The 24,303-nt window shown below is 41.5% G+C and overlaps 3 protein-coding genes and 1 long non-coding RNA gene across 6 annotated transcripts in view; 2 read left to right on the forward strand and 2 right to left on the reverse strand.

Annotated features, from left to right (window-relative positions):
- Positions 1 to 1,945: 1,945 nt before the first annotated feature.
- Positions 1,946 to 5,795, reverse strand: cdo1 (cysteine dioxygenase, type I). Its single transcript, XM_003974604.3, has 5 exons — positions 5,626 to 5,795; positions 4,650 to 4,727; positions 4,072 to 4,229; positions 3,714 to 3,883; positions 1,946 to 2,953 (listed from the first exon to the last, which is right to left on the reverse strand). The coding sequence occupies exons 1-5, from the start codon at positions 5,793 to 5,795 to the stop codon at positions 2,924 to 2,926; spliced, it is 606 nt and encodes a 201-aa protein (XP_003974653.1). The 3' UTR covers positions 1,946 to 2,923.
- A 2,265-nt stretch (positions 5,796 to 8,060) lies between these two features.
- Positions 8,061 to 15,189, forward strand: ap3s1 (adaptor related protein complex 3 subunit sigma 1). Of its 2 annotated transcripts, XM_029829437.1 has the most exons (7): positions 8,061 to 8,488; positions 10,044 to 10,135; positions 10,572 to 10,683; positions 10,781 to 10,852; positions 11,101 to 11,208; positions 12,430 to 12,471; positions 14,408 to 14,544. In XM_029829437.1, the coding sequence occupies exons 1-6, from the start codon at positions 8,420 to 8,422 to the stop codon at positions 12,463 to 12,465; spliced, it is 489 nt and encodes a 162-aa protein (XP_029685297.1). In that variant the 5' UTR covers positions 8,061 to 8,419; the 3' UTR covers positions 12,466 to 12,471; positions 14,408 to 14,544. The 2 variants fall into 2 exon arrangements, with proteins under 2 accessions (XP_029685297.1, XP_003974654.1); XM_003974605.3 differs by lacking the exon at positions 12,430 to 12,471 and having other exon boundaries at positions 8,093 to 8,488; positions 14,408 to 15,189.
- Positions 15,190 to 15,602: 413 nt separating this feature from the next.
- Positions 15,603 to 24,303, forward strand: part of commd10 (COMM domain containing 10) — a 31,039-nt gene continuing 22,338 nt past the window's right edge. For both annotated transcript variants that reach the window (XM_003974764.3, XM_029829436.1), the window contains exons 1-5: positions 15,603 to 15,764; positions 16,121 to 16,211; positions 17,229 to 17,339; positions 17,733 to 17,888; positions 18,703 to 18,813. In XM_003974764.3, coding sequence (XP_003974813.2) covers positions 15,736 to 15,764; positions 16,121 to 16,211; positions 17,229 to 17,339; positions 17,733 to 17,888; positions 18,703 to 18,813 — 498 coding nt within the window. In that variant the 5' untranslated portion in view covers positions 15,603 to 15,735. The remainder of the gene's footprint in view (positions 15,765 to 16,120; positions 16,212 to 17,228; positions 17,340 to 17,732; positions 17,889 to 18,702; positions 18,814 to 24,303) is intronic.
- LOC115247505 (uncharacterized) lies at positions 18,266 to 19,565 on the reverse strand. Its single transcript, XR_003886581.1, has 2 exons — positions 19,177 to 19,565; positions 18,266 to 19,083 (listed from the first exon to the last, which is right to left on the reverse strand). It is a non-coding gene; the product is annotated as an uncharacterized lncRNA (long non-coding RNA).

Raw genomic sequence — 24,303 nt, forward strand, 5'->3', positions numbered from 1 at the left:
TCTGTCCTGTTCAGGGACAACAGCTGCATCTAAAACTTGTACAAATCCATGAAACTTGACAAGAGTTAATTTCTATTGACCGTGCTGTTCATTTTCAATACACAGACATATTTTAAGCAATAAATGACAAATTACGGCATCTCAGGAGTGACTAAAAATCCTAGAAGCCTAAATCTTTGCAGCATCTTATTATCGCACAGCAGAATCTTGGCAACAATACATTTTTAAGTGTTTTTTCAAATTTCACAAGATTTTTGATCACCTTGATCACCACAAAGTTGTTATTTATGGACGGCTTCAGTAGCCTTCCAGCATGCACTGGGGTCAGAGCCCAAACAAAACACTGGATTAAAGTGCAGAACGGGTTTATCAGCGATGCAATAAATAATGGGCTATCATGCAGCACGGTATCAATAGTGTGATAAATGTTATGTGACATTTCCTTTGTGAAGTCCTTCGCTATCAAGAAGCTGAGCCCTTTTTGATAAGAGTTAATTATCGAAGCCTGTTCATTTCCTTGGAGTTTTCGCTTGCTCATTCTCCTCATTACATCACACCCTTCCACGGTCTGCGCTCAGTGCTGCCGGTGTGAGGTCCATCTCAAATATGTTGGGATGGATGTGAACTACAGCGTTCCGCTAAGATGGACGCACCACGCTCCATCTGATACCACAGAGCAGAGGCCAGGCTAGAACACAGCGAGTGTAAGTTGATGTGACTGGACGGACAGAGGCTGCATCACAGTCAAAGTTCCTGTTAAATCAGGCCAGGCTGATCCTGGGTCAGGTCTTTTATTTACTGTGTAAACTGATGTTCTACCTCATCATGACTCAATCTGTACAATTACAGCAAAGAAAGCTCAAGGTCTTCTGGATGAGCCAATATTTAGCTGGATATCAGATCATTAATTTGATTTCGAGACCACTGAATGGTCTCATCATCTAAAGGTTTAAAGGCTGAAATGAAACCGCTTTCTGTTCGCAGGCCTTCGGCTCCATGAAAGAGCAATGAAGATGCTTACAAAACCGTCATGGCACCAGTAAAACATTTTGCATCATCTTTCCTAAAGGCCTTCAACTGTTTCAATATTTCTGAAAGATCATTTTCATAATAATAATAATGACATTGCCAACTACTGTTGCCATTACAGGAGTTTATGTAATATTCTAGCAACCCACCTGAGGATCTGTCTGATATGATTAAAAGTGACTTCTGATATCTAATGGTGTTATTAGAGAAGATGGACGAGATGTTGTGCATTAGGCTGGTTCATCCTCCGTTTGCTCCACGGTTGTGTAATCTCGGCTGTCGGCTACGCTGCGACTGACCTGGCACAAAGGCTGCAGACGTCCCTGAAGCTGGGGACTGTCCTGTCCGTTTGGACCCTTGTTCTTTACAAACAACTGTCACGCCGACACACCTGTAAACCTGCGCTGCAGCACGGTGAAAACATTGCTGCACATTCACGTCCAATTAAAACGTCCCCAACCAAGTCTCATTATTATCAGCCATCTGCCCAGAAGCGTCACACTTTCGATATCTTTATTCTCAGAATACGTGCCCGTCTGATGGATGATCCACTTTGCTTGCCAAGGAGATGCAAAAACATGCAGACGTTGCGGATTCTCTTATCAGCTAATCATTAACGCAGCAGTACCGGCCGATCAATATGTCCGTCCAGCTAAAGTGCAGACTTGCTTGTCAGCCTGATGGCAGACACGGCTTATCTGTTCATGTGTTTTACAGATCAGCATTTATATTGGTGTACTGTAGTTGGGGAAAATCCATGCTCCCTTTGAGCTTTGCAAGAATTGAATGTTTCCACGAAGCATGTGACGTTTGAGGGCTTGGTCGCTAAAGCTTTTATAGCTAAATGCGGTTTGTGCATTTCAACTTTTCCCAATTGTGAATGTTCAGTCGTAACACAAATGAAGACCACATAATGACTTTCTGTGAAAGGATATTGACGTTTAATGGCCAGATTTATCATTTACTGCATCATAGGAAAGCAAGCCTGCTTCTCATAATGTGGGGCCGTGCTGTTGAGGGAAAAAAAAGAAAATAATAAAGGCACATTCTGAGGATACAGCTACAATTAAATGTGCCAAAATCCTGAGGAAAACGTCTGAGCGTTTCCTAAAAAAAGGATTCTCTGCTGAAAGACTGCGAAGACTAGAGTATGAAAACAGTCAGGGGTAACATCGCCTCTCGCCCATATAAATATTCCGTCAATGGACAAAATAAAATGCAAATAAATTACAACCATGGCACTTTTAACAACAAATGCAAATGCTTTACAATTCTCTTCCCAAATGCAAATGGCACAAACATTTCTGTTAATCAGAGTGTACAAACAATCGTTCAATCACATCTGTTTAGGTGTTAAGACAATTTTAAGTGGCATAATTGGACAGTAAATACAGCTATAGAAAAATTCTTGATAACAAAACTGCTTATTGACAAAACTGTTGAGCTACACAAGTTTAGAAAAACTATTTAGCAATATTTTCTCCTTTTACTTAAAGATCTAGTTTTTTTTGTCTCTTTTTCCAACCATGAGCCATGACATTAGAGTTGCGCGGTAAACACAGGTTGTGGACTGACAGGAATGTTGTTGTTGGAAAAGTGTCTCTTCGGGCGAACAAAAGACAGACTGAATCCACATCCAAGCGTATTCATGCATTCGTCCTGTGCTCATCAGTATTTGCCAAGCTCACACTGAGCAGAGATAAAGCCATTCTAATTACTGGGATGTCCTTTTGAACCAGCTCGCTCCTGATTTTTTATTTTTAAATGGGTGCCAAGTCTGAGTCTTTCCACGTTTCATTTCCCCAACAGTGTTTGTCTTCAATCAATTTCACCAGGGGGTTACTTTTAAATACGTCTTGCTTCATCATCTGGAGCCTCTTTTTGGCCGCGGCGCCTAGTTGTTTTCCTGTGAAACGGTCGACTCCTGAGTGAAGAAAAAAAGGGGACGTGGTTAATCATTCTTCAGGATTGCATAAGTATCAAACAATTCCAAATTGCGGCTGATAACTTCAGATTCTACATTGTTCCTATAGTGTTTGGACCCACTTTAGAGAATCATGTGGACATCCATCCACCCATCCACCCATCCATTCACCCATCTATCTATCCATCACTGAAATGCCCTAGATCACAACCGTTTTAAGAACCAGGAGGTGCGCAAAACTGTTCTCGACAATTATGCCCTCCTATTATCTTATCATCTATGTCTGATGTTGCAAGCCACTACACTAAGAAGAAGGCATTGTGGTCAAGGTGTGTGTATACAACTTGTACATTTCTGATAAGCCACTGTTGTTTTTCATGCCTTCCCCTTTGAGAATGTGCCGTTTGGGATCCAGATCACAGTAGAACATTGTTGAAATGCTGAAATGCGGTAGGTAGTTCGTAGCCTTCTTCTGGTTAAACAGATGGCAGCGAACCCAAACACCTTTTTTTATAATGGAAACCTCATAAACCCAGAAGGGAGCTGCTTTAATGGCTCACAGGATTGTGTTTAATGGGAGCAGCAAAAATGCCTAATGAGCAGGGAGCCTAAACACAAGACCTATAGTTTCCTGCTCTTTCAGCACCATTGCTGCTGCTCCCTTATTTAATTCTGAAACCTAAATCTTTTAATGTGTTACTGTAGCCTGGGACTTTATAAGCACCAAAATATCAAAGTATATTGATTAAAAGAGCCTTACAAATGGAGTCCTTTGTCCGTATTTGCTCCAGAAGGTCATCTTGACGGTGTTTTTGTGGCCTGTCCGCTGGTCAAAGGTCTGGCAGGACTGAAATGGCGGACTGTATAGGTGCAGACTGGCAGCGCACTCCGTGTGGCTGACATTTTCCATGCGATGCAGGCCGATGGAGTCTAAGGTAAGAGAGGAACAGCATACATGAAAGGCAAAGATTTACAGCAAACCACAGGAACGCGAAGGAAAGGTCACACTCTGCTGTCGAGGGTGCCGAGACCAGGAAATGAGAGTGGACTCTGAAATACTTATATAAGCGGCAGAAGTCGGTACAGCGTAGGCAACAATCACAGCTCTTGTTCCTCACCGTTGATGTAGGCGACCTTGTTTTCCTGAAGAACTCTCTGGGACTTCTGGACCATGTCTCCATGCGTTTTCTTCTCCGGCCAATCAAACAGTGTCTCCTTGAGCTGACCCTGCAGCATCTTCAGGAAACAGTGGGAGTCTGAGTGGTCATGGATGCTACTGCAAATTCAAACACAAGACACAGACGGTTAGTGGTCCACTTTAGTGACCCAGTGGCCAAAAGCAGTGCCACATTCCTGCGAGCCAGTCCAAAGGGAGGAGAGGGTTTTGTTTCCTCTCAGAGGTTTCAGCCTACCTCTGCAGCAAAATACTCACTGAGCCTGCAAGGAAGCCCATTCTCAGCCTTAACACAGTGACTCCCTCACACTCTGCTACGTGTAATCTTTACATAACCATTTCCAGAGAATCAAACTGGAATAAGTGACCTGCGGTGCGAGAAGTAGGCTGGGAATGGAGCAGTTGGAGGCGTCATAGGTTTGAGTCTGTGTCGTAATCTTGGTGAACTTTGCACAAAATGAAAATAAGACCAAATCCAAACGCCTGTATAGCGTTGGCAGTGAGGTCGCTGGAGCAGCTCACCTGCCGTGGCCTTCACCCCAGCACAGAATCATCAGGTTGAACTTTCCATTCCCTTCATCCACCAGGTTCCGGGTGTACCTGCCAGACAACAGAAGTCTTTACTTCACACAGAAATGAAAGAAGAGACAGCCTTTAGACCATTTTAGTGATGTGCAGAACAACAAAAATGTCTGCGGGGGCTTCAGAGGGAGTTAGCACAGCCCTTTCAGAAAGAGAGCTCATTTCAGAATATTCATGAGGAAATGTGATTCCCATTTATCAGAGCAAACAAGACCCTCATCGGAGAAGCCAACATGACCCCCGGTGCACAAACAGTCAGGTTCACTGACACTTTTTTTTCTTTTACAAAGCGCAACATGTCCCTGACTGACGCAACTGTGACGCGATTGTGTCTCCAAACACTGTGGAGGCTGTTGGGGGGCCTGGAAGGTGGCACCACAGCGGGTGTGTGCCCATGTTCAGTGTTGATTGGATGGATTCTTCACCCTCCCTCCGTTTACCCTCACTAATCAAAACAGCAGTGGAAAAAACAGTGAGCTCTGGAATTCTTTTGTAACAGGGAAACAGCATGTTTGTGCATCTGAATTCATGTAAACAGATAAATAGTCACCTTTTAACTACTCAATCAACTTTAGTGAAAGGGAAACTGAATGGATTTCCTTTGCACATTTAAGTGCATGCATTGGGACTTCAACGTTGATTAATTACTAACAAATGACTGCAAACAAATATGTGGAATATTTAAATGTATAATAACGTTTATCTGTTACAACATTAACTGCAATGGCCAAAGCCGGACATTATGCAAAGGAAAGTGTAAAAAACAACGAAACTTCATGACATACTAAGCTTCATGGGTTGAAATTTTCCCCACCTTAGATCCGGAACAACAACATTGCTACAACATTGCATGATCAATATTAGATCGTTTAGCCGCTGCAGTATGATGCGGGTCTATAAAACGAACTGCTTTTACCTATACTGATCAAACGTTGCATATTTCATCCAGTCCTGGGGGTTGCTTTCGTATGATTCCATTATATTCTGGACCTCTTCAACATTGATGGAGTCACTCTCAAAGATGGTGTGCAGGATTTTGATCAGGTCGTCCAGGGATTCTGGCTTCACCACCTCGGTCTGCTCCATGTCGCTGCCCTGATTCTCAATGGTGACTTTGAATATTTTTCTCCAAGCAAAACAACTGACTTGTCCTTCCAACTTTGCACAGACGTTTACTTTTATAGGCCATTGGCATAATTTGGGAGCGAGAGGGGACGGACTGTACCATTATACTAAAGGGTGGACGCCCACAGTTCTCCGACCAATTGGAATACATGTTAAGCTCATAAAAATCATTATCAGAATAGGATTTATCTGATCCTCCTCACACTTGGGACACAGGTGTTGCGCAACTTTCTCTTGTAATTATTGTGTGTCTTCAGTAACACATACGGGTGTCGCGCGTGAAGGTGGACTAATCCTTTTTCAGCCCAATTCTACCACGTTGTCACACACATCCTCCCCCTTTTTGCTCCCTTTTTTTATCGGGGCATTTCTCCTAACAATGGTTATCCAGCCTCTTTGCCGACCCGCAGTCATACAGTTTGCCCCAGTAACAAGTGGAAATCTCAAATTATGTTAAGCACACTTGAATAGCTCTCAGCTGAAATCACAGATGAGGTGATATCTCCAAGAATTGTATTTTTGGTCCTCGCAAAACAGCCAAAAGGAACTTGCTGCTGGACATCTTAGTAGTTCTGTCCTCAGGATGACTCCCTCACGCCATTATTGTAGAACAAGATAACCAGGTCAGACAAGTGTTGGAAGGAAGGATATTGAGTTATTTCAGCTCATGTTGTAACCCCCCCCCCCCCCCCCCCCAAAAAAAAAAAGAAGGGATCAATTTATAGAAATGTGCAGACCACATATTATGATTCCCCATAAATAAATAAATTTTCAAAAAATCCCAATGGCACCTGAAAAGTGAAATCATCCCTATCTAAGACACCATTGAAAGACACAGTTCAGGGATCACATTTCAATGATTACTGGCTTCTGTTCACCCCAAACCCGAGCTGAGGTTGGCTGTTCCATCTGGAGAAATGCATTTTTCCCCCTCTCTAACATTTTGGCTTAAAACTGCTGACAGTGTTCTTTGGAACTTTGGCCCGTGACTTTTCCAAGCTCAACATGCTCTGTTGCGGCACCCTGTGTCTTAAAGTTAAACTGACCTGATCAAACTGGTAACAAGGGTAAAATTAGACTGGTTCATATCTATTGAGTTTAAATCTATCTATCTATCTATCTATCTATCTATCTATCTATCTATCTATCTATCTATCTATCTATCTATCTATCTATCTATCTATCTATCTATCTATCTCTGTCTGTGTCTGTCTGTCTGTGTCTGTCTGTCTGTGTCTGTCTGTCTGTGTCTGTGTCTGTCTGTGTCTGTCTGTGTCTGTCGTTTTACATAAACAACACTACACGGCTGCCGGCAGACCGTTTCCAGCCATAAATATCAGTCAAAACAGCAGCTTGACACACTTAATGACTTACAAGTATATTTGTCTTAAAATGAGCCTCCCGAATGGGAAATCGATCTGTCTGTAGAAATGAACCAAATTTGACTGCTTTAATTAAAATGGCTGACCTGTTTGTGTTGGTTGACAGAGGCATTTTTGTATGATTGGATATGTTCTCTAGCTCTGTGTTTTCATTTTCAAGAGAATGGGAGTATTTAAAATGCCCAAAACAACAGATTTCATAGTGTATGATTCATATGCATGTGGAAGCCTATACAGGCGACTTCACATTTAATCGGAGTTTTTGAACATGTTTTAAATAAAAAATTCAGTAATTTGATATAGTTGATCCAATTTACTGAATTTTACCAGCAGGAGGCGCTATGATCGATATGCAATTCCAATATATCACTTTATTAGGAGCTTTGATATTATCATATTCTGAAAATTGAATGTTGGCAGAATAAAGTATCTGGCAGTGAGAACTCTTCAAACTTTTGTGGCGACTCAAGATCACATCAATAAAATTTGCATCGCTGCCACACAGACGCGTTACAGGAAGCTTCACAACTTCTCCAACTTGCTGAGCATAAATAAGAACAGTAATGACGTTGATTGGACCAATTGTGTTGCCTCAGGAAAGGTCAGAGTAAGAAGTGGACGTTTGCTGTCTCCAGAAATAGGCGGGATTATTAATATATTGCTGGATTCTGGAGTGAGTCGTGGGCACGTATAGAAAAGTTTAAGTCATTCTAATAAAGTATGAGGTAATGAGCTGTTAACTGATTTCAGCACTCGGGTTTATTTTTATACTACAGCAGCAGTATAGGTGGCGATACCGAGTCATTTCTCTGTGGAGGGCTTGGAGTCAGTCTTAAAATATCAGAATTTTGCCCAGACCTGACATGTGTGCAAATTTTCCCGAGTTTTTGACATGCTCATCCTTCGAAAAAGAGAAACCAAAGGGAAGAGATAAAATAAACAACCGAACAATAGCGGGCCGGTTTGACCCATCGTGGCTACCGTAGCGGGAGGAGGAAGGCTACTGGTCCGTTTGACGTGGAATATTTCCGTAAAGAGACGATGGAGAAGTCGCATCGTCGTGCAGCTTAAGGCTATCCCGTGTTAACCGTACACCACGACGGGATTTAGAGACAAATCCCGGTCAGGTCTGGGTCCACGGCCAGTTTCCCACAGATTGATCACTTCCTGTCCCTCCCCGCCTCCCTCCATCCCGCTACCATCATGATAAAAGCTATTTTAATATTCAACAACCACGGAAAACCGAGGCTTTCTAAATTCTTCGAACACTATGTGAGTAGCGGCTCATTTGTATTATACACGTTACTTTGTTATACCGATGATACACAGATGATAAAAGTCGTTATAATCGGCAAAATCATGGCTGTTGTAGACATATCATAAATCAAAGTGGATGTCGCTTTTGTCGGGTAATTTGACTTCATGAGGCAATTAAATGACGCCCTTTACATTCAAACTTGGCATATCTACAGTCAGTCTGATGCATCCTGTCCTTTATTAACCATGAATAATTGATGGTGTGCAAGCCGACGCCGGGCTATCGTGTTAATGCTTGTTTGGGACCAGGTTGCCCTGAAATCCAGCTGTGAGCCCACGAAAACAGTCAAGTCACTCCACTGTTGGGGTCACATGACCTGTTCCGACGGTCCAACTCTATCGATCAGCTATAGACCTTATCATCACTCCATCTGTCAATAATCCTCATTTATTTAGTAAATGGCGTCTGACACATCGGCCCATCCTTTGCAGGAGAAAGCTGCGTTGGCTGGTTTTGATAATTGGATTTATCAACCAAGCTTGGACCGTCTGCATCTGTTATTGAGCCTGGGCTGCGAGGTGTCCTCACATGGCAGCGCATTCAACATATTCTGTGCATTTGCTTCAAAACTGTAAAGCAAAGATAACTTTGCCTTTAAAAATCGAGTAAAGGGTTCACCTTTCTGGTTGCCATGCAGATTTAGACAGATAATAAAACTTGACATTTGTGTCAGTAGTGCCATTAGTCAAAGCCAGGAGCTGCTGACTCAGCTTAAAGGCGGTTTCCTTCCACTGGTGGGAAAGTGACAAATGTACACAAGCAGTTTCACACCATGTACAAACACACAACGCATGTTGACATGTTGACATGTTGACATGCAGTTAAAAAAAGGCCTGCAGTTTACTCACATATGTTTTGATACTGTGTTTCTCTGCAACATTCTCAGAATCAGGCACTAATCTGTGCCTGATGTTACTGGAGTGAGACGTTTTTAAAATGTTCCCCTTGCTGTGCTGGTGTGCAATCTCACAGTTCAGTGACATAACTGTGAGTTTCCTCACTGATCTTGTGCTTCTGGTCATATGACTAGTTAAACATTCCAGGCAGCTGAGCTCTTTACGAGCTACGAGCCTGGAGGACGTTAGCGGGGCTCGCTGTGGTCGGCTCGGAACTCAACCTGCACCCCAGATTTGACTTTGTCCATTGAGTGAATTTAAGTGTGGCCTAAAAACATTAGAGCAGTTTGGCCTCAGTTTTATGGCAAATTATTGTATGATTGCGGATGCACCTTTTGAGGTTTCAAGTCATCTCATCATTAGCAAACAAGCTAAAGACTGGCCTTGCTCACGTGGTACAGGGAAGCAATCACTTTAAAACCCTTGGGCAGAGTTTTGTTTAAATCCTCACTTGGAAACATGGAGATAGAAATCAGAGCAACCTTATTTTAGCCCTGTTTGTTGTTTGGAAATAATACATTTGCTCCCTGGATGGATTTAGGCCAACAAAGCACAGACTGGAGTGTATCTTTTTTCACCTAACCATTCTCCTTTCTCTCCCTCCATTTGACAGAATGAAGACACAGAGCAACAGATCATCAGGGAAACATTTCACTTGGTCTCGAAAAGAGACGAGAATGTCTGCAATTTCCTGGAAGGTGGAATGTAAGTTGCAAAGAGCAGGAAGAATGAGAGGGTCACATGATGACAGTCTATAACAACTGTGCTTGTTTAAAGCTTATTAATTATTCATGAGCCGACAATCAGGTCTCCTTTTACCCGCCTGCGATATGCAGCATTTTCCGGAAACCCATGATGTCACTAATGTTTTATCAGATCCCCTACAAGAAAAACAGCTATCATATCTTCGCAAGTTATCAAGTTGTACGCTCATATATCTGCTCAGCCAACTGAAAACATTGTGTTTTTCTCTCCCAAGCCTTCTGTGTTGTCTTTGACTGTGAGATATTATCTTTGTGATTAGATATTTATATCGGGTCATGGTCGGAGGAGAGACCGGTGTTTGTGAACTCCTGATCAATGCCTAGAATGTGACCTTATCAGGTGTGGGTGCAACATTTAAATGTCTCCTGTGTTTCAGGCTGATTGGAGGTTCAGACTACAAGTTGATCTACAGACATTACGCCACGCTTTACTTTGTGTTTTGCGTGGACTCCTCAGAGAGCGAACTAGGAATTTTAGACTTAATCCAGGTAAAGTCTGGGGAGACCAGGCCGCATCTATGACCACCTTTGCCATTTGCAGCTGTTTATCTTTTGCTGAATTGTTGTTCCATTCTTAACATTGTAGGTATTTGTGGAGACCTTGGACAAATGCTTTGAGAACGTCTGTGAGCTTGACTTAATTTTTCATGTAGACAAGGTAGGTATTGCCCACAAATCTTTCATAACGTGGTGTTTATAACACCCTTAATGTCTTTGGTTCTAGAAAAACCTATTGCCTGAGACCAGAAATGACTTTTACATTCCTGTCTGAACCATTGTTTTCTCACTTTGTTGTGCTGCAAGTGACACCTGACAGTTTTCTTCTTGCATTTTTTTAAATCTGTGTGAAGTGTGAAGCCTCTTTCACTCACGCGCTGCCCACTCACAGCATCATGTTGTCTGCAGGTCCACAACATTCTGGCAGAAATGGTGATGGGAGGGATGGTCCTGGAGACCAACATGAATGAAATCATCACACAGGTGGATGCCCAGAACAAGATGGAGAAATCTGAGGTACGTGGGCCCCCCGCCTGCCTGTTGTATGTACAATTTTAATCTTCGTCCGTTCTCTGAGGTATGGTACACAGTATGCAGGCATGCATGTATGCTGCACCATGCATGCTACTCTCCAGTGGCCGTGTGGATGCTCCCTTATGACTATTGAGTGTTTGTCTTCTTTATTCCTGCTGCTGCAGTGCTCCAAACACAGGTTCTCAGCATATCCTCTCCTGTACCCTTCTGTATAAAGTACAGTATCATAGTCACCTTTATTGTCACATAATGGACATTTATTAACTTGATCATTGTCCAGTGAACCATTGACCATTGAATCATCAAATCACTGTCTTTAAATTCAAGCACAAAGGCAGGAGGTATGCAAACATGATGTTTGTAGGCTTCTTCTCTCAGATTTTTTGAAGTGAATGCTGCTCCAGTGAACACTCTACTGGCCAGTTCCAACGCTTTGCTTTCCCTATTGCTTCTGCAAGCAAATAAACACACATTTAGCCATTTAATAGTTTTAACCAGAATGACAGCCAGAGACAATTTTGAAAAATGTGTTTTTTTGCATAATGTAGATTTTACATAAAACTTAAACCATTTAGCCCGTTTTTCTTTTTCTTTCTGCACTGCACATTTTGGCAATGCTTTGGGAACGTTGTGCACAGAGAGATGCTGCCCATAAAACTCCAAATGGAAGCTTACACAGGCAGGGTTCAGTTTGGTGCTTTAATGTTTCTCTATGATATCCTTTTGAAGGTTTTAGCCTCGGCCACTATGCTTTTGTCTAATTAATCTGAACTGCATCGTGTGTCTTCAACCAAACAGAATCTTCTTTTTTCAGTTGTTCTATAAGCAGAGTCTCTTACTGTTCAACAGTCATCAGAGCTGCTCTGTCTTTCCCCCTTGAACCTATCCTAGACCACGGCTGGTGCGGTTAACCACCCCGATGCTAATTAAATAATGACACTGTCCAGTTATAGGACAGTTTGTGGAGAAACAAAGAATGAGCTGTTCTCCTTCACTGGTTGATTATTGGCATTGTCATTTTAGGCTTAACGTTTTTCCATCGCTGTCTTATTTTTCTGCTCTTAATAATTTGTGGTCTAAGATAGGTTCTCTCTTTTTGTTTCTCTGGAGATGAACTGTAATTACTTTAATCTGCTTTAACATTCCTCATACCTCTTTGTCCTGACCCTGTCCAGTTCTTTCCATTCTTCTCTCTCTTTACAGACGTTTATCTTTCAGTCTACCAGGCAGGACAGGTAGACACAGGTACTGCTAAATTTACAACCAAGTACTGTAAACCCAACTGAAGTTCTCTTCATATATGGCCCTCCATGTAATAGCAAACTGCTGTCACTAACATGCAAAAGAATCTTTATTGACTGACCCAAAAATGTGAAGATTTCCTTTAAAAATTAGACTTAAAATAATAGAAAATAATAATAAGGTTGAGTCAGTCGAGACTGAAAACCAACCTTATAGGAGAAAACTTTTCTTATAGAAGAATCAGGTGTATTCTAGAAATTGAGCCACTCCTTTGTGGAATTAGCTGTAGTTCCTTTTTGGGTTTTATTTATTTATTTTTGCGTTGAATAACTCCAACATCCTGGTCACAGTACTCCACTCTGAAGAGTGCCATTTTTTAAAAGAATCATTTTTTTATCCCTACATTTCATTTGGCTTGTACACAATACTCAAACACTTGAATAAAAGCATTGCCCCACATGTGAAACTTGTAAATCTTCAGTAGGTTCTCAGTAGGACCAGTTGCCAGGCAACCAAGAGTTATTTGTGGTAACCAAGATGTTGTTTCTCAAGCGATGCTGAAGGAAGCAGCAAAATCTTCTAATTTCTTTTAGTGAGCTTAGGAGATCAGTTAGAATTTATTTCATTATAAACACACACTTGTCATATCTAGAAACTGAATCTTAATCTGTAGCCAATTCAGTAATAATTCAGTTCAATTTGATATGATCCCTAATCCCTCATTATCACAAACACAAGTGGATAAAACCCCACTATTATGGACTTGCAAAGAAAGATTATTGGCTTGCACCTACTTATGAAAAAGAAAACGTGTCTCAAGAATATGCACAATATTGTGCCCCATGTGCTTTATCAGCATTCCTCTCAATCAACGCTCGTGTTTCCGTCTAACATTAGCTACAATCTTTGACTCCTGGCAGACAGACAAATGGCCAGAAGACAAAGGATCTATTGAAGTAAAATAAACTGGATTGATCCAGATTGCAGAAATATGCAGTGCGTCACTGAAAACTCGATTAAGGCCGTGAACGTGGAGTTCTGTGCTGAAGGCCTTTAGCCATTTTTGGGTCTTTCTGCTAAAGATTCAGTTTTTTTGGGGAGGGGGTCCTCTCTAACTGCAGTGATTCTCAAACATCTACTAACATCAATTTGATCTCCAAAAATGTTATCTGTGCTCCTAAATGTATTATTTGATGCATTCCCTGATTACCTCCCTATTTTTACACTGAGAGTCATTGTGCTAGAGCAGTGTGCCCCCTTCCTGTGAATATATACTTGTCATTGTAGTTTAGCCCTGCCAGGCTCACAGTGTTAATAGTACCAATAGGTGACACTATAGACAAGTAAATGGCACATCATCGTTACTTCTGTATTCGAGTTAGATATTTTGGGTCATGTGTAGTTTCCTGAAAATACAATAAGTCAACCATGTCGAAATACAACATCACCTGTTTCATTGTGGTGAACACATCCTTCCCATACTTGTCTATCCAAGCACTGTTTCTGTCTTCATATCCAAATCCATTTCTATTTTCTGCTTTATTATATTCTCTCCCTGCATTATTACCCTCACTGGTGATCAAAAGTCTGCTGGATTTGCTTTCTGAACAGTGCTGCACATTTGATGAGTGTCCCATACCTTCCAGTACGTCAAATTAAGGGATTGGTTGAGTACAGCCCTCTCAGTTGAATCATAATTGGCTCTGGTTGTGATGTACACCATTATAGAACCAAATAATGCATGTGCATTTGAGGCTATGAAGGCATCTGAATGTACATTTTGTCTGTCTGAGTAGTTTTGAGTGCTTTTGCATTTTGTCAGCAGTTTATTCTGTGTGTTTTTTGTGTTGTTGAACGTACTGTGTTTTATCATGTGCAGTGTTTATTCTAAAACTGAATTCTATCTTAACATCCCTCTGTGTGTGTTTTGTGTGTGTAGGCCGGTATTGCAGGAGCTCCTGCTCGTGCTGTATCAGCTGTAAAGAACATGAACCTCCCGGAAATGCCCAGAAACATCAACATTGGTGACATCAGCATAAAAGTGCCAAATTTACCGTCCTTCAAATAGTGGTGACAAGATCCTGAGCCTGCAGATGTCAGCCAGTGTTTACCGTGATGCAATGTGTTTACCAAAATTTCAAATTACTGTTATTAACAATAGACCATCTCAAAGGTACTGTGTGATTTGACACTGCTTGATTTGTTATTTCTTTATTTTCTTAAAAAAAAAGTTCAATGTGTGTTTTTGTTCACAAAGTACTAAACCACAGTATTTATTTATCACTGAAACATTCCTTCTGCCTTGGTAAAGGTCTGCACTTGACGTTTAGCTGTTACATTGCAGATCTGTGTCTGACTGAAATGTTTATTTAAAAGTGAAAGCTGGCAATGGCATTCTGGGACTGCACAACCAGTTTATTCTGTCTTGGTTACCCCAGTCAACAGAGCATGAAGCCATTTAGATAATCAAATTTGATCAGGTATGCTATAGTATCGAAAGCTATATATTACAGCTTGTTTATTGAATTCAGTGGAAAAAATAAAAAAATATATTACAGATATATGGCACTGTCCAACAATAGAAATTTTAACTATATGTGTTGAAATGATTCATTTCATCTTTGTATGCAAATTAATTTCAAATGAATTTCTCTCCTTTACCCCCGTTTTTTTCCATGCATTTTTTGTTTTCCTCTCCATATAATAAACAGTTGAAAGTCACCCAGTGTGCTGGGGTATTAAATATATTGTGATGTCAATGATACAGACATCAAATATTACTCTCCCTATTACTTTGATATGCACTTTAAGTGATTTGGCAACAATGGTTGGATCAGTTTTGAAGATAAACCGTGTAGCTATCATAAATGTGTGCTCGGGTGAATAACAGACCGTTATTTGTTATGCCATGGCCATGATTTGCAGCTACTAGTTCGGCACCCTGGAAACTTTTTGTCCTTTTATGTTTCCCGTAGTGCCACTACGGCGTTCGTAGACGTTACGTAGCTTGAGCTGCAAATATGAAAAATTCTCTGGAAGTAACACTTTAGAAATGATAGGGTTAGGACATGATGATATTAAAATAATAAAGTTTTTGCTGTTTAGACTGTATTTTTCTCGCTGCATATCGCCGCAAAAGTGATCACGTGATCCGTCTCGTGACCTGCAGCAGGAAGTGGAAATGACAGCAGCAGAGGGACGTTACTGATGCAGATTTAGACGAGTTCGCTGCTCTTTTGCCTTTTTTATTCAAAGACAACGGCAATAATGGCTTCGGTTATAAAAGAAACACAAAGGTGGGTAAACATTAACACGTATTTAGTTATGTCTTACCTTATATCCGAAGGCTACGTGTCATTTAAGAAGAAAAGTTGCCATCAGTGGCAATTATACACAAGGTTTGCACTGGCGGTGAAGTAGCTACATTCCTGTAAAGTGGTTTAAATGCATTTAGATTTTAAAATCTCTACCATACAGTAAACCATTTATGTATTTACCTTGGGTAGTTTCACATAAACGAATAGTTTTGCCGCTTGCACCACTTATTTGACAGCATATTTTCCTTATGTTGTGTCTCTTACCTAATACTCTTATGTTTTCTTTTCCTCACCACACTGATGCTACCTATTTATTTCTTCTTATTCCCAATCAGCATCAAAGAAGCTGTGACTCTCATCAACACCATTGATCTGAACAAGTTCTCTCGGCTCATCTCCAGAATTTTACAGAAGCTTCATCTAAAGGTGCAGAAACTTCACAGGTGTATCTGTGCCAAAGATAAAATGCTGCTGAGGCTTTTGCAGCAATGCTGAAGTGACAGAAAACTGAATTTAATGAGGGGATCAGTCAGGCATGGCTTCAAGAAACAAACTGCTGTTGAATCTTGAGCTTCTTCATTAAACTGGCCATTAGTTAACTTCAGTTTGGGATGTATAACATGAAGTGAACATCACAGCACATGTGAACAGTAAAGGACAATGGAAATCTGAAAGGCAGAGTGTTAAACATGCAACAGTATTGTCAGTATTAGTGGAGCTATATCAGTGTTTTATTTTTCTTTGGTACAATTTTCAAATAAGAAAAGAATGGACACAGCACTCTGGAAAAGATTTGAAACTCCACAATATATTTAACCTCTAAGATAACTTGGACCAATTGTTAGACCTTAATTAGGCTTTTTGTTCTCTGCAATCATCATGGGCAAAGAAAATCTTGTACTTGACAATCAGCAGCCATGGGTTTCTCTCGTGGGTGCTTGGAAATTAAAGAGCAAACAGGGTTTTGCCATGGCGCTCACAGTCATGACCTAATCGTTATTTAAAGTGTGCATGGACCCTATAAGAGAACAGATCTGGAGGATGTTTTTAAAGGTACGAATTGGTGAAAATCACTCAAACATGAACTTAATGACTCTTGGCTGCTGCAAAATGAGTTTAGATGCTGTGATATTGGTCGAAGGAGCTACTATAAGGTGGTGCCTGCAGGGTGCTGCGGGCTCTGTTCAATTTCTGTTATTGTAAATATGTAAACAATGATTTTACATTAAATATTTTGTTAAAAATGTAAATAGAACATATATTCTGTCACTTTATGCCTCTTGGAGGTCATTTGATCTTCTACTTGCAGAACTGCTTACAGTAACAAACTTTCTGACCAAATCTTTGCAGGGCTTAGGTGGCCAGCCTAGGATCATCATGGTATTATCATGATGTTTGAAAGATCTGTCGCAGCAGTTGCTTATGTAAAGTATTTCTCAACAGGGAGAGCGGACGTTCAGTGAAGAAGAGGAGCAAAAACTTCAGGCTGCCCTGTCGCTGGATAAACACGCTCTCAGTCTAATGGTAGAAACTGCTGCATTTATACTGGAACAGGTGATGGCATCTCACACTATATTTAAAAGCTCACCATGACTTTTCACTGTAATGATTTTTAAGATAGAAAATGTGGTATGAGAAGTGTTTTTTCCTCTAAAGAGAAAATGGGGTTTGTATGGATATTAGAGAGGAAAGTTTTGACCATTCTTAAAATGCTATTGTGGAGTTTTCCGATCAGTTCCTCATGCTGAGGAAGGGCGGGCAGGAATTGGGTCTGCAGTTTCTCTGTTTGGATCACTTTGAGCCGCCAGTCCCAGCTGGGCTTATGTTGTGAATTATTGTAATTCAGCAGGCTGAGGTGAAGAATTTTACATGGACTGTTAGAATGAGCTGTTTCAAATATGAAATGTGCCTGAAGGTATTTATTATTGCTGCTTCCATCTCCTGCAGGCTGTATATCACAATATTAAACCAGCTTCTCTGCAACAACAACTGGAGGCTGTTCACATGAACTCCGACAAAGCTGAGATTTTCTCTCAAGCATGGGCTAAAAACGGACACGAATTGGTGGAGAGACTAAAGCTCAGCATATTTACCCCAAAGAAGGTAAAGGTTATTATCAGAGATATTACCAAACATAGATATTGATATTGTTGATTCTTTCGCAAATATCATTACTTGAGAGTAATTTCTCCTTATATTAAGATGTAGTTCATTGCAAGGATGTGCCGGAGAGTTTATACATTATGTCAGTAGCCGCTTTTGTTGCTTGATTAGCCGCCTTGTGGAGATTTATGTCGGCAGCGATTGGCGATGACCTTGTGTATCTCCTAATGGGAAACCTCCAATGAGAAGATAAATACTAAAAAACCACACCCGTAAGCTGCAGCATGAAATAAATATATAAACACAGTAGTTGGGAAAATCCTTAAGATATTAATGTTTGGATTTAGTTTGGTTCATTTTGTAATCAAAGAAAGAAATCAAAGTTAATGTGTTTATTCATGCTGAAGTGATGCCATTCTGGAGGAGAGGGATGAAGGCTCGTCCTCTTTCACACCTGTGCTCAGATAACGTGGAAGCATCCAGGCTCCGTGTGTCACATCTGGTATATTTTTATGGACTCCTGCCTGCGTCGTAAAACACCTAACGGGCCTGCATTGACTCAGCGCTGTCAATCCATCACACTGTTATGGCCTCGCTAACCCTGCCAAAGTACCCATCCTGCAACAAGGCAGCCTGAACTTCAACAATGACATTGAGCAGTGCTTTACATCGCGACATATCTGGTGGTGCTGAGCAGAGTCTTTGTGCATTAAATGCTATATTGTCTGTAAACAGCTTTGGAAACGTGTCCTTCCTGATTTGCAGTGACTTGTATTTTCAAACTCTCTCCTCTGGCACCGCTTGTGTGTTTCAGCTGGAGTATGTCGGCTGGCAGTTAAACCTGCAGATGGCCCAGTCCAGCCAAGCCCGTCTCAAGTCTCCCAGTGCTGTCCTCCAGCTTGGGCTCAACAGTGAAGACTCTGAGGTGAGAACACACCGAGGGGGAATGATTTCCCGACCATTTCACTGATTTTTACATGTATGTTTCTTTAGCAACAGCCTTGTTATTTGCTGCAATTAGACAACTGTGCTGCATTCGTTCCAAATAAAAAACCAGCTTCTCTCTCCCCCCTGTCTTTGCTTCTTCTGCCCTCGGCTAAGCGCTTTAGCATTGGCAGCGAGCTAAACATATGGCTTCAGTAACCACTCGTGAAGCGTTCTGTGGTTTTTACCGATCCACTTTATTTTTGTAAAACTGCAAGAAAAAGATCACAATACTTAACTTTCGGTTTCAATGTAAAAACGTACATTTTGAGTAGCGGCTACAATCGTAAAAGATATTACTTACAGATTATGCCTTTGAGAAGTGCAAAAGTAAAAGAAGTAACCGGATTGGATCCAAGAGCACCCCGTTTTCCGTGTTCCGCAGCACTTTTATCTGGCGCTCGACGTACTTCCTGTCTCCACCCTACTCCACTAAATGGCAGCGCGATAGGATCCACTGTAAATTGACAACATACATCTAACAAACAAACCTCCGGAAAAGGAACAAACAACACAAAACTGAGGGACAGAACATTGCTTATAGATGTAATCCCTCTGGTGTCTGTGTTGACCCAGAGGTAACTGTACATCTGGCATCAGAGTAACTGTAGTGTGAAGACCAGAGATCAGGGAGCTTGTTATCTGAATCCTCTAGGGTCTCTGCTCTCTTTCGAGAGACACTCTGTAGCTTAAATTGGACAGGATTGTAACTACCACTGAACTGTGTGAAATATATGCAGTGTCTGACTTGAAATAATTTAAATTCTGTTTGGCTCTCTGTCTCAATATGAATGATTAGCTTTGGAATCTTATTAAGAATTAATAGAATTGAAATTAAATTTAAAAGTGAGCTGGAAGTTTTCCGTTTATGACAAACACATTTATTAATTTCAAGTTTGTTTAGTTAATGTTATTTTGGTGAAACATTATGTACGTGAAAACGCACTGAGTGATGTAAACAGCACATGCAGAGATTATTTGCAGTGCATACTGCACGGCTGGATATCGAACCAGCTCCTTTTTAAGCTCTTTTTGTCCTCAAGGGTTGGACTGGTTTTTTCTTGAGCCTGGATAGTGCAGTTCCAGCAGACCAGCCAAGTGTTATTCCCTCGTGCTGCTTTGTATTCTATCCCTAGAGAATTCTGGCTCAGCTTGAACATAAAATTTAGCATGACATATTTAAATTCATGCCATCTTGTGTGTGTTGTGCTGGCCTAAAGGCAAAAAGCTACAAAAAATATATGGTTTACTTTATCCTCATGAGTGTAACATCCCCCATAATTTCCCTAGACCAGCAAAATAGATATTCATTTATTTAAATCTTTTTAAAATAAGTCCCTTGTGGAAGCAGTTGGCTGAGGGGCACAAACACCAGGAGAGGAGATCAGGCTGTGCATCCTCTATTGACCTGCAGGGGGCACTGCCGGCTCACAAATTTGAAGTACCTTCAGCGATGATTAAAACCCCAAAGAGAAAGATGAGGCACATCGTTTAACTTTGTATGAAGGCAGTTTACATGTGCACAATTTTATGTCTGTATTTTATTCATCCGAGTACTCTGAGGTTTATAACTGCTACTTTTTTTGTTTTTCCAAACTCTGAAAGAACAGAACACGCTCCTGCAACCAGCAGATATTAAAGGTGACAAATGTCACCCGAGGGAAGGCAGACAGATGTCGGGAGAGGGACCATAAAGACCGAAATAATGAAGATTAAATAGATAAAGGGAAGAAAATGAAAAATATTTTAAGGGAAGATAAGGTGGCTGTTTGTACAATATCGATTGGTTGAAACCAAAGTGGAGCTTCATCCTTCTTTAGTAGAAGAACAGTTTAGGAGCTTCCTCCCCAAATAATAGTTGGTGGAAAATTCTCCTAAAAGGAAAAGAGTACAGTTTTGTTGTTAATACACAATATTAATAAGGATTTATCTTCTATCCTTAACCTCTGCTGTCAGAAGGGATTAAATGCAAACAAATGCAATCTGAATGAGATAAAAGACAGACAGCAAAGACACAGAGGGAGGGGGAAGGAAGGGCGGCCATTTAGAGGAAACTAAAGACAGAGATGACAGGTGAGGATGAAGATGAGACATCAGTGACACTGAGGAAACATGGAGGGGACTGTAAATTTCATGTGGATTACCATTTCAGTGCATGACTTTAGCTGTATTTTCAAAGGTGTTTCTCTGAAGTTTTGTGCAAATCTGTTCTTCCTCGATGCTCTCCTTTCTTAGGAAGGCGACTTTGTGATATTATATGTTCCATTTGTTGAAGAAAAAAGGCTTATTGGCCTGGTGCTGTTATGTGTCGTCTTCTGCTAAGTCATTTCCAGCCTCAGGACTACTCTCAGGTTTTGTGACATTCTCAGACAGACTAAGACCGGTAATTCTTTCTCAGCGTCCCTCTCCTGTGATATTTGAACGCGCCACGACTCTGCCAACCAAGAGGAGGGTGACATTTATAAGAGAGGACTTCCAGCTCCACCCATGATTTTAGTTGTTATTGTGCATTCACACAATCGGTGGCTCACTAATGTTCTGAGCTGGCTCAGACATCAAACGGTGTGTTTGGATGATGGCGTCACCCAGACCTGATGAGGATTAATAAAGCAAAACTCTTTCAGTCTCAGACCTCAAAAGGGAAGACTGAACTAAATAAAACTTGAAGAGAAATTCCCAAACGGATCTTTCTTGTCTTTATTCTCTCACTCTGATCTTATTGTTCCTAACAAATTTAAACACAAATTGCTCAAATAGTCTCAAGTTATCCCCATCCCATATTTCTAGCCTTACTTGTAGATACAACAAACATTTTGAAAATAAAGTTGTCCAATCAAAGTGCCAAATAATTCCTATTTTAGGTTGTAGGATGGGAGAAGCTTTACTCCAGCTTTTACACAGAGGTCAGAGGTGAAAGGTCAGGGTCGTCACCACTTGTAAGCAGGTTATTTCAGGATGCCTTCAGACTCTGAGCCTCTGGTCATTAGCTGGCCTCTGATTTCCCCTCTCTCCTGTTTCAGACCCACAATTCTAGTGAGCAGCACCCCTTTTGTTACTCACGTTGTTGCTCCCACATGTGCACACACCCTTTTTCATCCCCACACCTTTTTAAAGTATTGATCCCTGTAAGAAACCAAATAACGCAGTTTTTCCTTTCATGTCTTTTTTTTCTGATTTATTTATGAGCGAGTCTTCCGTGAATTGTTTGTGTCAAGTTGTCCCCAGTTGCATCTGGAATATCAGCCAACTGATGCTCCTTTGTGGAGACCTGGTTGTTTTTCTTATCAAAGCGTCAGACATGAAAGACTTTTCTTCTTGTGATTCTAATTTATTTTCCTGTTCTGGCTTACAGCACCAGCGCTGTAATCACGGAGGAACGCAAGCTCTTTGTTCAACAGTACACACACACACACACACACAGACGCACGCACGCGAAAACACGTAGCCAAGTACACACTTGCATCCACGTTTTGAAACCTCCCCTCCAGCTTTATTTACTGATATTGCGTAATGAGGAATACAAGTAAACACCTTTTTCCGACTACTCTTTTGAGGGGCTTGAATCTCCCTGAACTTCTTGCAAGTCTGGCTCCATGAGGTCCTTGGGTAGACTTGTCGACCCAACCCGTCCATTCGACGTGGCGGGGATTACAAGACCCAATCAATAAATTGGAGCGCTCCGATTAAAACGCCACCAGGTTTAAATCCTCCGTACCGTGCCACCCACCAGCCAGGACGGACAAAGGCGGCTTTGTCTCACTGTCTACTTGTCTTGCTCTACATGTCCCAAGATGCTTTGTGGCTTTGTGCACACATCTTTTTCATGATCTCCCTTTCTCTCTCTCTCTGTCTTCCTCAGCCTCTTTCTCCATCTCTCCCTCATCCTGTTTCCCACTGCTGATTTGCTTTTCTCCTGTGGGATTTGGGATCCCATTCAGAGAGCACATTATTCAGTTCTTATCCTTTCCAGAGGATGGGCCCCGAGCGGCAGAATGGGTGACTATGGTTCCCCCCACCCCCCCCTAGCCTCACCAACCCACTCTTCTCTTCTTGCCATGCGATGATGTCATGGCTTTTATTTGCTCCGGGGGAACACGCCGATTCTCTCTCGGTGTTACACACTCCATATCTCCCACTTCCAGCCCCCAACCCTCACTAACCTTCATTCCTGTTTTCCTCAGCCAGTCCATTTCCCAGATTCTTTGGCCCCTCCAGGGGCGCCTTGAGGATTTGAGGATGTTTGGATGTTGTTTCGCTCATCCTTGGCACATGTTCGGCACCCAAGAGGGAGACAATCACCCATTGCAACTGCGGCTTCCATTTTAAATCTCATTGATTTATCGTTGTACTCTCACCGACGCCTTTCCCACTCCTGTGACCGTCTTTAATTTCCTTTCGGACATTCAGCCCAGTGTTGCACACACAGTTTGTGAAATAATCCTTAATTAAATTTTCACTTTCCTTATTTGATTTTTAATTTATTTTTTTGTCGGGGCTGATCTCAGAGAGGCTGCTCTGCCTCTTGGCTGAACTACTCTGGGGTGAGAAATTTATTTGGTTCTGAACAAGATGCCCTGATTGCAGAGTCACGGAGCCAAATCACATCTATTCATCGCAGCGAAACTGACTGATAAGCCCACATGAGGTAAATGCCAATTCTTCATATAATGACGGCATTGAAATTCCTCGATGTGGAAGTCATTTTACATAATTAAGTGTTGTTTATTTTGTGCTGAATTTCACTTTGACGTCGGTTTTCCTTTGCTGCTTGTGCCGCGCTGTGAGGCGATCCATCGGCAATGAAAGGATGTGAGTTAGATGTGTCTTTCCTTCCTTGAAGTAATGATTGTAATGAGCGGGTCATCCCACATGCAACAATAGAGCACACACCACTTCCTCTGCCGCTTATCAACAAATTGCCACCAGTGTCTTACTCCCACTGTTTTTTTGCTTTAGACCCGATCTGCAGGTTGAGACCGGTATTTTATCTGCTCTATAGATTGATACACCCTTTTCAATATGTTCTTTGATTGCTTTGCTGCATATACAGGTAGTAGATAGGTGTATCAATGAGGCAGCAGTCTCCTGTGTGGTCGTATAAGATTATACTGTTGTCAGTGACATTAATAAAGATGCAGGATTTGTATGCAATAATTGACTTTTTCTCACTGGTTCTCGGTGAGACGAAGCTTAATTGTCATCCCGCGAGACGTACTGTATATTGTTTCCCGATGCACTCCCCGACTCGCACACTTTCTCACACACATTTATTGCCCCCCCCCCCAATGTCCCTCCTGCTCTTGTAGGAGAGTAACAGTGTCTGCATACCATAGGGACACAGGCCGGCTGCCTTGGCAATCATCTGGCTCTACCACAGTGGAGAGGGGAAAAATGGGCTGTACATTTGTGAATAGAAGTTGTTACTTGTCCT

This window comes from Takifugu rubripes, chromosome 21 (genome assembly GCF_901000725.2).
Source record: "Takifugu rubripes chromosome 21, fTakRub1.2, whole genome shotgun sequence".
Classification (NCBI taxonomy): domain Eukaryota; kingdom Metazoa; phylum Chordata; class Actinopteri; order Tetraodontiformes; family Tetraodontidae; genus Takifugu; species Takifugu rubripes.

Bases quoted from the DNA above. Each gene is read 5' to 3' on its own strand.
- ap3s1 (XM_003974605.3), top strand. From the start codon at position 8,420: ATGATAAAAGCTATTTTAATATTCAACAACCACGGAAAACCGAGGCTT. The intron at 10,853-11,100 runs GTAGGTATTGCC...TGTTGTCTGCAG, and splicing joins TAATTTTTCATGTAGACAAG to GTCCACAACATTCTGGCAGA. The intron at 11,209-14,407 runs GTACGTGGGCCC...TTGTGTGTGTAG, and splicing joins ACAAGATGGAGAAATCTGAG to GCCGGTATTGCAGGAGCTCC.
- cdo1 (XM_003974604.3), bottom strand. From the start codon at position 5,795: ATGGAGCAGACCGAGGTGGTGAAGCCAGAATCCCTGGACGACCTGATC. The intron at 4,728-5,625 runs GTAAAAGCAGTT...GTTGTCTGGCAG, and splicing joins GCAACGTTTGATCAGTATAG to GTACACCCGGAACCTGGTGG. The intron at 2,954-3,713 runs GTAAGGCTCTTT...TTCTTCACTCAG, and splicing joins ACGGACAAAGGACTCCATTT to GAGTCGACCGTTTCACAGGA.